The sequence below is a fragment of the Cervus canadensis genome, chromosome X, assembly GCF_019320065.1.
Source record: "Cervus canadensis isolate Bull #8, Minnesota chromosome X, ASM1932006v1, whole genome shotgun sequence".
Taxonomy (NCBI): Eukaryota; Metazoa; Chordata; class Mammalia; order Artiodactyla; family Cervidae; genus Cervus; species Cervus canadensis.
Genome location: NC_057419.1, coordinates 121,784,312 through 121,798,336, shown reverse-complemented (window position 1 = coordinate 121,798,336; position 14,025 = coordinate 121,784,312). Strand labels below are relative to the sequence as shown.

Here is a 14,025-nt window from a genome sequence, read left to right as displayed (position 1 = left end):
ATGCATACAAAGAAATTGTCTTCTTTTAACTGGGTAGCCAAGATCTTTGGGGAAATCTTTCCAGAACATTCACAACAAAGCTGAAAGGACCTAAATATAGTAATGGAAGAGATTTTTGTCTCCAGTATAAAAGTCTGATGAATTTAGTAAAAACAGAAACTACTGCTTTTATGTACTGCTGATATAATACAAAATGTCATCAGAGGAGAATTTAAAGCAAATTGCAAGTCACTGTCAGCACTGAATAGAGAAAAGACTTTGGTTCCTTTCCAGAGCAGTTGGAAAACCTCCCAGTGGTCCTACAAAGCTGTAAGCACAAGCAATCCAGCAACTGGACATTCCATATGTAATGTTAGCTGAAGCTCCCTAGAGGCACTTGAGTCTCAGTACATAGCCTTCAGTCCAAAATAATCTGACCAGTTAAAAATACATAAAACAGAGTCTCCACCCCCCACCCCCACAAAAAAGGAAAGAAGAAAACAACCAAACAAAAAATACCCAGTATTATAAGTGTAAATCTATGGCTGATTCATATCAATGTATGACAAAACCCACTGAAATGTTGTGAAGTAATTAGCCTCCAACTAATAAAAAAATTAAAAAAAAAAAATACCCAGAGGCACATAAAATTGAGGTGGTTACATAGAGTGAAAACAAAAGGAAAATATGATTTTGAAGGCATGCATTGGTAACAATTCTCTATATGGTCTTAGCCAAAGGCCAAAGGTGAGTAAAAGGTCTGTGACAATTATCTGGGTTAATTTCACCGGAAAAACAACTCTTTAATTTCTAAGACCCTGAGGCAAAGGTTTCAGCTTATTTTAAGCTCCAATAGTCTGGATATTACTTTAGATTTCTGAGATATTTTTGTTTTAGAATAATGTTGTTGCTTAGTAAAATCATGTTCTTAAAAAAATACAGAAAGATAATGAGTGAAAACAAAAATCCCCTGAAATTCTATCTGTAGTAGGTTTTAGGAATGAATTTGATTTGGGAGCCTTTTTTCTCCCGTTCAAATCTCATTCATCCTTCAAAGTAGAGCTGTGGTTCTACCTCTTCTGAGAAACCCACTGTGATTAGACTGCTTACCTCTCACACATCTTTGTTTTTGATTAAGTTCTAAAAAAAGATAATGGAAACATTCCACAGTTAGATATTCACTTGTTACAATTTACTTTTATTTTCCCTAAATGACAATAAGCTGCTCAAGTCAGAACATATTTGTACCTCATTTACAGTAGCTTATATAGTATTGTTAATACAGGAGACATTCAATGAGTCAAGAATTTTTAACTTGTTTTGCACTAATTTCTATCTGAAGGATTTAATCAGAAGAGGCCAAAAAAGGAATCTGAATCTTTTATCAGGTTTGAGATTTCCTTGAGGTTTGGTAGCAACTTCATCATTTGTATTAACTGATGCACATTTTAAAACTTTCGTTAAATAGGACATAAATCTTAAAATCTTTTGGTCTAGTACCACTTAATACTCTTAAAAACTATTCAGGACTCCAAAGAGATTTTGTTTGGGTGGGTTAAATCTATCAATAATTACCATATTATAAATTAAAACTGAAAAAGTTTTAAAACACAGGATATAAAAGCACATATTTCATTCATCTCAAAGGAATGACATCATGTATCATGCAGCCTCTGGAAAACTCCACTGTACACTCGTGAGATAATGAGAGTGATAAAATGAGAGAATGAGAGATAATGTCTTCACATAATGATGAAAAGGCTTCCTAGGTAGCACTGATGGTAAGGAACTCGCCTGCACTGCAGGAGATGTAAGAGATGCAGGTTCAATCCCTGGGTCAGGAGGATCCCTTGGATGAAGGCATGGCAACCCACTCCAGTATTCTTGCCTGGTGAATCCCATGGACAGATGAATTCATAGGGGTGCAAAGAGTTGGACATGACTAAAGTGACTTAACACAGCACACGCACACATAATGATGAAAATATTTTGACCTTGTGGACTTTGGGGAAGGATCTTGGGGACCTCAATGTTCCCCAGACCATCCCCTTTCAGAACTGCTGCTCTAGATGAGCTGAACTCAACACATTTGTTTGAAACTAATTGTAGTATTTGGAGGTTTATGAATCAAAAAGGAACTGAAGCCATAGGGTATGGTCAAAAGGGTATTTTGCTCAAGTGCTCCTGTAGGCTGTTGGTTAGACCTAGAAGATACAAGTATCCACTTGAAGCTGGATTCCTCCTCAAAAAGCTGGACTTCGAGGTTAAAAGGCCATCTAGTCAGTATTTCTCTATTGTGATCCAAAGACCTCCACATCAAAATCATTAAGGATTTAAACTGCAGATGACTGGACCTCAATACAGATCAACTGAATCAGAATCCTAGAGGTGGAGACTGGAAACGTGCTATTTTAATAAGATCCCCAGGTGAATCTGTTACTCAATAAAATTTAGAAACCACGGACATAAATAAGTCCACAGGTCACCTGAACTATGCAACAACCCATACTTCCACTGACCCTAGTGTGGCCATTTGCAGAATCACCCAGTACCTCTGGAAGGATTCAGCACTTTGGTTCAGATACTACTATAGGGCTGTAGAAACTTAATACCTGAGTGAGATCCCTCCATTATTTTTTAGTAATCTTAGAAGAGGCACTTTCCCATTGCCTGGCCCTCTAGAATCTGATCTTTTTTTTCTAATGAACTCTCCCCCTAAGAAAAGTATCTATATATCAACACATTTCTTTGAAAGCTGGAAGTGGAGGATCTGAAATACTTAAAAAATAAAGGCAAATAGATGACTCCAGAGCACTTGTGATTAACCTGGATCTTTGAACACACACTTAAGTTGGCAACAGGCAGACATCATAATTCAGGCAAGAATTAAGAATGGTATCTAGAGATGGACTTCATTATTATTTTGATTTTGAGTTTCATCAACAAATTTTCCTGCACACTGAATTATAATCAGTCTATGAAAATGTTACACTTTATCCAGCAGGCTCTTTATTTGACCACTTGAGGGGTGTGTGTGTGTGTCTGTGTGTGTGTGTGTGTGTGGCTGTGGTAGGGGTGAGGGTGGGGTGCGACTTCTAGAGTGGGGGAAAAAATGAATTTTTTGTCGAAAGTAGCAAATCGCTCAGAGAATCAATCAATCAAATCTGCACTATCAAGAAACCAAACAACCTTCTTTTTTGTTAAGACTTTTCATTCTAATCATTGCAGGGACTTTCAATGGCTCCTGCTGTGCAATAAAAGATTCTGAAGTCCAATTAAACATATAGTCAAATACAAAAATGCAGACTCGTTATTCTAACAGAGCTACTGCATTAAATACAACAATGGGTGAGATTCATGTATCACCAATTGAAAAGTTTAAAGCATTTTACACCATGGAGATTTTTTTTTAAATTGTGGTTAATCCTTTCCACCTTGATGATTCAGGAAATGAAAAATAGCCTTATGGGTAGATGAAATAGGTGACTATTTACACAGTGATATTTGAAATGTTCCCCAAGAGTCTTCTTGCCCTGAAATATCACCCATGGTTATATTAGCCTACATATGTAAAGTGAGGAGAAGGCAATGGCACCCCACTCCAGTACTCTTGCCTGGAAAATCCCATGAATGGAGGAGCCTGGTAGGCTACAGTCCATGGGTTCACTAAGAGTCAGACACAACTGAGTGACTTCACTTTCACTTTTCACCTTCATGCATTGTAGAAGGAAATGGCAACCCACTCCAGTGTTCTTGCCTGGAGAATTCCAGGGAAGGCAGAGCCTGGTGGGCTGCCGTCTATGGGGTTGCACAGAGTCGGACATGACTGAAGCGACTTAGCAGCAGCAGCAGCATGTAAAGTGACTTGGGGCTTCCCAGGTGGTGCTAGTGGTAAAGAACCCCCTGCCAAAGACATGAGAGATGTACGTTTGATCCCTGGGACTGGAAGATTCCCTGGAGGAGGGCTTGCAACATACTCTAGTACTTTTGCCTGGAGAATCTCATGGCTAGAGGAGCCTGGCAGTACAGTCCATAGGATCACACAGAGTCAGTCAGACACGACTGAAGTGACTTAGCACTCACAGATGTAAAGTGATTTATACATTGCAAAACAATTTCATATAATTATCAAATTAATTTTCTCAATGGCCCAGAAATAGCTAAGAGGTCTCATCATCCTCATTTTACATATGTGAAAACTGAGTCAAAAGTCAAATATGCACAAAGAAAGAGATTATATTTTAGTCACTTAGTTGGTAACAATTACTTTTCACACCTGCTTTAATACAATTCTCTCTATAATCCCACTTTACAAATGAGGAGAATGAGGTTCAGAGAAGTTAAGCAACCTGCCCAAGGTCACAAAGCCAATAAGTAGCAAAGCTGAGATTTGAACTCAAGTCTGTGTTCCTTTGATTTCAGAGCCAAAGCCTTCCACAGGTTGGCATATGTGATTCATTTTGAATAAAGCTTGATAAAATGTTTTCAACATGAATTTACATAGTCTTAATTATAAACAGAAAGAAATTAATCTAAAATAACTTTTGCTTCTTAAACCAAGTACTCAAGAAATTAAGTATGCCTTAAATTTGTTTGCATATATATTTATGTGTGTGTATTTATAAACTTATGGTCTAATGGGTTACTGTAAAGCAACGTTTTTCATTAACTTTCCTCATTTTACTTATTAGCCCATGTTTATATCTTAATTTATAATATATACCAAGGTGAACATAAAATGCATTAATTTTGTTTTATTTTTTAAGCAATATATTTTCCTAATTCAGAAAGGTATTCTCCAGAGTTATCATTAATAATAGCTCACTTGTACAAATCCATCTCCCAACACCCCACTTCACTCAACACACACACACCCACCCACCCCACACACGCACACAATTAACTCTATATTTTCACATTTGCTCCAATACTGGAAACTGGATGACTTAACCATGATTATAAGCTCAGTCCCACCACACCTTACTGCTGTAGAAATAGTATGAGTAACCCTATATCTGCAATTTGAGAACTCAAAATCAATTTAATTTTAACACTGGTAATACTATTAAAATGAATTCATTAGTAATAGTCACTCAGCACTGTCCTATGACTAAGTTCTTTTCTCTGTCACCAACCTCAGTTGGGCCATGAGAGGCTTTTCAGTCATTATCCTTCTTCTGAACTACCAGCAGATGATTAATCTTCAATCGTTTGTTGCATTTCTGCATGGACTGCATTTCTGAGATGTATTGCAATTCATATTATTTCTTCATTGTGAAACTATATTATGATGAATGTTAGTGCATATATCTGTTAAATAAACTAAACTCTGATCCAGTAAACATGTTTTGATCTGAGCCGCTTATGTGATGCACATACAGCTATAGTCCTGAGGCCGTGTGGTTGAATGAAAGAAATAGGGGTTATGGTGTCAGCTTGCCTGTGTCTCAATATTGTCTGCTATCAATGACACGATCCTCTACAGAGAAAACCCTAAAGACTCCACCAGAAAATTACTAGAACTAATCAATGACTACAGTAAAGTTGCAGGATATAAAATTATCACACAGAAATCCCTTGCATTCCCATACACTAACAATGAGAAAACAGAGAGAAATTAAGGAAACAATTCCATTCACCATTGCAATGAAAAGGATAAAATACTTAGGAATATATCTACCTAAAGAAACAAAAGACCTATATAGAGAAAACTATAAAACACTGGTGAAAGAAATCAAAGAGGACTCAAATAGATGGAGAAAAATACTGTGTTCATGGATCAGAAGAATCAACATAGTGAAAATGAGTATACTACTTAAAGTAATCTATAGATTCAATGCAATCCCTATCAGGCTACCAATGGTATTTTTCAGAGAAGTAGAACAAATAATTTCACAATTTGTATGGAAATACAAAAAAACTCAAATAGCCAAAGCAATCTTGAGAAAGAAGACTGGAACTGGAGGAATCAAGCTGCCTGACTTCAGGCTCTACTACAAAGCTACAGTCATCAAGACAGTATGGTACTGGCACAAAGACAAAAATATAGATCAATGGAACAAAATAGAAAGCCCAGAGATAAATCCATGCACCAATGGACACCTTATCTTGGACAAAGGAGGCAAGAATATACAATGGAGAAAAGACAATCTCTTTAACAAGTGGTGCTGGGAAAATGGATTAAAGATCTAAACGTAAGACCAGAAACTATAAAACTCCTAGAGGAAAACATAGGCAAAACACTCTCTAACATAAATCACAGCAGGATCCTCTATGACCTCCCAGAAGGATGGGATGGGGAGAGGTGGGAGGGGTTTCAGGATGGGTAACATATGTACACCCATGGTGGATTCATGTCAATGTACGGCAAAACCAATACAATATTGTAAAGTAAAAAAATAAAAAATAAATAAATAAATAAATAAAGTCTAAATAATAGAGATTTACAATTATGGAAGTAAATGCTTCTCCACACTGCAATGCCAAAAAAGAAATAATCTTTGTAATAGCTTTTGAGTAGCAAATTGCTTGGCAGACTTGACTGAGATTAGTTTCCTGATGGCTTTTGTGACTGTTTAGAGCTACTAAATATAGATAGTTTGTTTCTGAAAAAAAAATTGTCTGCTGTTTACTAGCTGTGTTGTTGTTGTTGTTCAGTTGCTCAATCGTGTCTGACTCCTTGCAACGGACTGCAGCACACCTGGCTCCTCTGTCCTTCACCATCTCCCAGACCTTGGAAACAACTACTTTAACTTCTCCAGCTGTCTTTATCCTTATCTATAAAATGGATATGATAATAGTAACTATCTTAAAAGTTTTTTGTGACTTAAATGAGACAAAATATATTAAATATCTGGCACAGAGTAAGTAGTAAAAAAAATCTGTTTCCTTCTCCTTCCTCATATTTTCTCATCTGGCATGCCCCATTGTTACTTAATTTCTAGTTTTGACTCTCAGGGTATCAAGAAAAATTAGAGTGATCTATGTCGAAGGAATTTCTGATAGCTTCTGATTTCTATAAGACAATAACCTGTTTTGGAGTCATTGCCATAAATGACCTGTTTTAAAACAATTTTTTTTTAGAAGTCTGGAGCAAATAACTTGTGAAAAGCAATAATAGCCTATTGATCTTCATACAAATAGGTCCAACAGTGAAGCATGTGTTGTCAGTTGCTTTTGCCAGCAAGGGTAGTGACATAATCTCATTACCACCTGTTTACCCGCGTCACTTACCACACAGAGCTTTCAGGACAGCTGGTGGCAGAGAGGACAGGAGTACTGTCTATAGTTGTGCAACTGAATAATTCTGTCTGGCCCATTCCAGGGTAGTGCCATGCCTTCATTAATCTCGTGCTTCTTAATACACTGAGTTAAATAGCAACAGATCCCTAAAAGTATCTGGTCTATCTTCTTGAAGTACTTTTAGACTTCCTAAACTGAGAGCTTTCCACAGGCATAGCTACATTACATTTTGAAAGGGAGTTCATGGATGGCATCTTTTGACAACTGTCTCCCCAGAGATCAGCATGACAATCTCTTCATCACCTCCTTATTAGCCTGATGGAAAAAGAGAAAATCATCCTTATGTTTCTATCTCCTGGATGATTTTTCTAGAAAAAGAGAAATGATGCATTTTAAATGATACTTTATCTGCACTTACACATCTGCAAAATTTCTTTGAAAAACAACCAACAACGTCCTTTTGGCAGGACAACCACATTTTTAATGACCTCATAATTGCTGGGCAGAAGTAAATATATCCTTGTATGGTTCTCACTTAGCATTTCACTAAAGTCCTCAAAACCTTTTGAGAGATATGTGAGTAATATCTGGGGCTGTGTCATGAAATCAGAGGCAATGGGTAATGAAAGACATTTAGAGCTTAGCCACTTTCACAGCTAAGCTGCTGCTGCTGCTGCTGCTGCTGCTAAGTCACTTCAGTCATGTCCGACTCTGTGTGATCCCATAGATGGCAGCCCACCAGGCTCCCCCATCCCTGGGATTCTCCAGGCAAGAACACTGGAGTGGGTTGCCATTTCCTTCTCCAATGTGTGAAAGTGAAAAATGAAAGTGAAGTTGCTCAGTCGTGTCCGGCTCTTAGCGACCCCATGGACTGCAGCCCACCAGGCTCCTCCATCCATGGGATTTTCCAGGCAAGAGTACTGGAGTGGGGTGCCATTGCCCTCTCCGCACAGCTAAGCTGTTTTATGGCAAATCTTCAACTTTCATTACCCATTTTTCCCTCCCCAAAACAGTTATTTAAAAAACCAAATATGTATGCATGTATGTGTGTATATATATATATATATATATATATACACACACACTTTATTATTTCATTCTCAGAGCTCAGTGGATAACTGAAGTAGTCTAACAGTTTTGTGTCAAAGAGTAGGTTTTGAGATGATTCCTATTTTGCCTTTATAAAACCTGGGTGCCTTCAAATATTCCCTGCTGGTACAACTTTACTAATTATCTGGATGATCTTACTATCTCTAGAGGGTCCAGTTGGCACTTTATACTTATTTTTCTGCCAAATATGAGCCCAGTTTGGATTAAAAATCTAAACTACAAAATTCCAAATTTTCCCTTTCATTCATACTTCCATGCCTGTTCTTGACATGGAATACCATCTCCTCCTCTGCCCATGTATAATGTACCCACCCTTCAAAACACAACTCAAGCCCCAATACCACATGAACTATTTCACAACTACTTTCACCTAACATTAGTTTCTTCTTTTGAATTTCCATTGTGGAAAATGACTGCTAATAGTCTGTGTCTATTCTTTTTTATTGCATTCTTCTTATATAGATGTTTTTCTCTCTCCCCAGAAAGTTTGAATACTCCTTGAAGTCACTACCAATTTCATATTTAACTTTTGTTGTATAATCAACAGCAAACCAAGTAGTGAATGCATGCAGAGGTATTCAATAAACATTCATTGCATAAAAGCAAATAAGTTGCAAGGCAAAAATCTGAGCTAGAATCCGTAAATGTATAATACTTATTATGGTTTTGGACAAGTCTAAGGTGCCATTGGCTTTAGCACTATGCCCAACTATTTGGCGTCTATAATACATTTCATTCTCATGTAATTCAATTAAGGTGATATTTTACTAAATAGGCATTTCTAGGTAAAAACAGCCAATGATTGCAATATTTTGATAAACATAAAAGGGTTTCCTGGGGATTCCTTGCTATTATTCAGAAAAAATAATGCACGCTCTCAAACATAAACTATATAAATATGACCCACCAACTATTCGCAGGCATTAACCCAAGTTTCATTACTCTCTCTGATCTGGGAAGTGTTAAAAGGGCTTTAATGCTCTATCACAATTATATTGCTAATAATAAGTTTTCTTTTACATAAGGACAAGGAAACAATAAGCTAAAGAAAAACAGAAACAGAATCTGGGGACTCGAGATTTCTTAACAGTGAACCATGCTAGGCAAATGAACAGATTCCACTGGGAGGAGTTTTGGAAACATGCTGCTTTCATCTTTCAATGAGATAAAGAAAACTCAATAGTGTATAGACAGGGACAAGGTGCCCTGGCAGGAAGGTGTGGACTTAGAGACTCAAAATTTCTGAGTTTGTTGCTTCTCAGCAGTGACTGTTAGTAGCAATGCATACATACACATGCATGCACACATACATTCCACAGATAATTGAAACATACACACACACACACACACACACATATATGTATGATTGTTGAAATGCAACAGCATATACTGCAGATTCTGATATTGGGAATAAAGAAAGTTATTTTAAGATCTTTGAAGTCTAGTCAGAACAGCACAAATCTTAGGTGCTGTTCACCTAAGGTGCACCTTAGGTGCAATTCACAAATCTAGGTGAAATTAAGGAAGTGGGCCAAGTTTTGGGCTTTATCTTAAAGCAAGATTAGTACTCTTAGATGAGGGGATGGTCATCATAATTTCAGAGCAATTAATCTGTAGGTCATTGGCAGAAAATAAAAGCTGAGAAAGTATACTTGCTTAAGGTAGGAAGGGGGATGAAATTTAGGCCAGAAGAACAGAAAGTACCTTATGCAAAAAAAGTTATAAGGCAAAAATCTGAGCTAATATTTGTAAATCGATGCTGTTATGACTTTTATCTCCCCTCTCACTTGCAGACAAGTTTCCAGAGCTTTATTCTGGGAAATATGTCTACACACGCACACAAACACACACATACACCATACTGAGCCAATAAACTGGAAGGTAGGATGAAGGGAATAAATTAAAGTTGAGGAACTAAAAACTAAAAGCCTATATGATTCTTAGAGGAATTTTTCATAGCGTTCCTCTTGTTTCATTTTCACAAGAGAACTCAGATTGCAAAGCAGTTTAGCCCCCCCACACTCCATTCTCCTCCAAGTTAATAGTGGAAATTTAAATTACAAGATTAGACATGGTACCCTACACAGTGCTTGTCATTTCAACCTGGAAGAAGAGATGTGATGACTACCTTTTCTAAATAAAACTTAAGAAATAATTCTTAAAAAAAGGCCATGCCACCATAAGTCTTCTAAAATTGTCTTGCAATGTGTCTTTCCAACTGGGCTGCAACAGGGTTAAAGTAGGGAATGCCCTTAAGTTCATCTACTACTGTGCGAAAAGGAATCATACATTTAGCTTTAGAGGAGTGTTACAGACTTCTCCCCTCCTCCTCTTCCCATCTCCCTTTCTCCCTCCCTTCCCTAGCAACTGGTAACCTCAGAAAGAGGACTCCAAATCTAGAAAGAAGCAGTTGGTCGCCAGCTTCATTCGACCTGCCAAGCTGCTCTAAGGAAGAAGCATCAGTCATTTCTCCAGACTGAGCTGGTCTGCGTGGGCATTCAGCTGGTTTTCTCCATCACCTCAAGAAGGCTTTCCTCATCAAATTCCTCCATGGCTTGCATTGAAAATGTGTAAGTACAAAACTGAGTGCAACTGTTTAATTTGAAGGCAAAAGGCAGTTTGAATTGTTTTCCTGTGTTAAGTGTGACAGGGCCAAGTGGGTTGCCGGGGATGTAGAAAGAGATCCCAGACAAAAGCGTGAAAGATATAAATTCAGGTACTAAGAACGCTGGAGTTTTAAATGTAATTTTGAAACAAAAAAATTTGCAAATCCTTAGTCTAAATTTTGATGTTTAAATATAAGGAAATTCTTACTCTGGGGTGTGGTGTGGGTTGAATGAAAGAAAATTTTAACACAAGATGGTATAAATGTTGAATGATGCTTCATGAAAGAGAAACAAACGGAAGTGTCTGTTAACATAAATAAGCTTTCTTAGACTTATGTGGAAGGAAAAAAAAATTTCCCTCATAAGACTTTCCAGAGCACTCCTGTCAGAATGTAAATGATGAGTTTTATTGGATCATAGATCCTGCTGGAATGGAAAGAACTGGTGTTTCCTCAGCTTCCTGGTGTTTATCCGGCCTTGAGGAGGTGGGACTATAGGGAACGGGGTGGAGCCATAGGTCAGCCGTAAAGGGAAACTACAAAGCCTGAATCTCAAGAGGCCGCCTGATGAAGGGCAAGTGAATTGAAAAAGTGTTTGCTGATTACACCCAGGAGGAGATCAGGCTCTTCCTTTCCCACGGTATATTTCATTCCAGCGAGTTCGATCCATCACATATTTCAGATATTTTCTGGTCACCGCATTGCCATTTTTATTAACTGATTGATTTCTGTTTTGGCAAGCCTTGGAGGGCACGCCCCCTCACCCACAGCAGTAGCGGCAGCTGAAAACGGGAACCGGGAGCCGCAGCCCGGCTTGCCCCTCCAGTGCCTGAAGGATGATGCGGGGTCCTGGGGCCACCCTCGAGTCCCGCTGAGACCGCCCTTCAAGGTGCTGAGCGATCTGGCAAGAGAGCGACTGGAGTGCCCCTTGGAGAGAACAGGATCTTGCATTCCTGTCGACGGCTCGAGAGCTCTCAAACCCCCATATGGGCCACCACCTGCTGTTGCGGAAGAGCCCCTAGCAACAGGAGAAGTAAATAGCTCTGAGGGGCCGGCAGGCTGGAGGCAGAGGGGGCAAGATTCTGTTAACAACGTGTCCCAGGAATTCTCTGGCAGCCCTCCCGCACTGATGGTGGTGGGGACAAAGGTCAGCAATGGGGGCACTGAGAGAGGCGGCAGCAATGCAGGGTTATATGTGGCTTTGCCACGGGGTCAAGGATTCTTTCCATCCAGGGGCCCTCAAGTAAGAGGCCCTCCACACATCTCGACCCTTAGATCGGGGGTAATGATGGAGTTGCCTCCAGGAAACACGAAAGTGACGGGAAGGGAGAGGTTGGCTCATGTTTCTTTCCCACTGGGAGGCCCGCGGCACCCTGTGGAGAACTGGCCAAGGCCTATGCCCTTGGCCTCCAGCACTGCAGGTTTACCTTGCTGCGCTACTGCTCATTGCTTCATTCCTCCTCGACCTCCGAGTTTCAATCCGTTTCTGGCTATGCCTATTGCTTTTGCTCCTCCCCCAATATTTGGTCCTCCACTGCCTTCCTGTTTTGCTGATTTCCCTTCCTGGGGAATGCCTGCTCCTGCATCCTCAAACAGAGAGAACAACTGATGGCAAAAAAAAAAAAAAAAGGAAGGAGGGGAAAAAAAGGTTGGAAAAAATAGGTGAAAGCTGCTCATTTATGCTTTTATATTTGAAACCCTCTACCCTCTTTACTGCACTAATGTGCCTTACATACTTGGAAATTCAATAAACATTCTAAACTTTGAAATATTGTCAGTTATTTTTCAAAATGCCACTCTGGGAGTCAAAGCCTTGGATTTTGTTTTTGCCTTTTAAGGAAATGAAAGCAGTTATGTGCCAGTGTTTTCTAAGTAGCTTAGTTGAGTCCCCACTGCTAACTTGCAGCTGTGACTGTGGGAGAAGGTGGTTGGGTTCTTGTTAGACTTGGCCAAGTCTGGGACAGGAAATTCCTACCCACCTAAAGCTATGGGGGTTGCTCAGTACAGAATGGGTGAACAAAGATAGGGTCCAAAAGGTAGACCCAAGTCCAGATAATAGAGAAAAATGTACAAATGCCAAAAGATAAGACTGAGGTGAGAATAATGGAGCCAATATTTCACAGCCAGTTGGGGGCTGAACCAGGCTAAAAGGTCAGGAAAGAAAACGGGAAGGGGAAATGGAAGTGTTTTACATCATTGCTTCAAACATGAACCAGTGTTTGTCTCTCAACATTTCACCAGTGCAAGTACATAGTATAGATAGGGCTGGCTTGATAGAAGTCCAGGCACAAGAGGAAACCAAGTTGAGCCTTTCACCCATTCTTCTGAACAAAGGGTTACTATATGCTCAGAACTTTTAAAGGCAAATGAAAATGTTTCACTCCTATGGAATTATTTTCTCTGACGCTGCAATGTTTATACTCTTCATAATGTATTATAGCACCCCACTGTCATGATGGCTCTGAGATTATCAAAAGCCCAGATGGGAGCTTCTTCAAGTGCAAGTGGCAAAGATATGGGCACAGCATGCAGGGAGGAAGGATGGCCATTCTGACCACTATACAACGTCATTGAAGCAGTGGTCTTAAACACACTGCCACTGTCTCTGAAGAAACACTAAATTAGAAATATCTGTAGAGTATGATTCTTCCAAGAAGCATTTGTTATGCACAGAGCTGATGATGGAGGTGATGCAAGCGGTCAGTTAAAGGCTGTCAAAATCTACAGACACCTAAAGTGTTCAAAGTGTCGCTCAGTCATGTCCAACTCTTTGTGATCACATAGACTGTAGCCCTCCGGGCTCCTCTGTCCATGGGATTTCCCAGGTAAGAATACTGGAGTAGGTTGCCATTTCCTCCTCCAGCAGATCTTCCTGACCCAGGGATCGAACCCAGGTCTCTTGAATTGAAGGCAGATTCTTTACACCTGAGCCGCCAGGAAACGTAAAAACACACCTAACCTATAAGCAAAACCATTAATGTGTTCTTTGCACCAATAGTGGGTTCTTCATCACTCTGAGGAAAAGGGCCCTTGAATCCATGAAGTTTCTTTTCTCCATTTCTTTCACAATGGATTGTTCTAAATGTCCA

The 14,025-nt window shown here is 39.3% G+C and overlaps 1 protein-coding gene across 1 annotated transcript; it reads left to right on the top strand.

Annotated features, from left to right (window-relative positions):
- The first annotated feature begins 10,642 nt into the window (after window positions 1-10,642).
- PRR32 (proline rich 32) lies at window positions 10,643-12,705 on the top strand. The gene is made up of 2 exons (XM_043458867.1): window positions 10,643-10,901; window positions 11,678-12,705. Exons 1-2 carry the CDS (start codon window positions 10,882-10,884, stop codon window positions 12,543-12,545), a joined length of 888 nt encoding a protein of 295 aa, XP_043314802.1. The 5' UTR covers window positions 10,643-10,881; the 3' UTR covers window positions 12,546-12,705.
- Window positions 12,706-14,025: the final 1,320 nt, after the last annotated feature.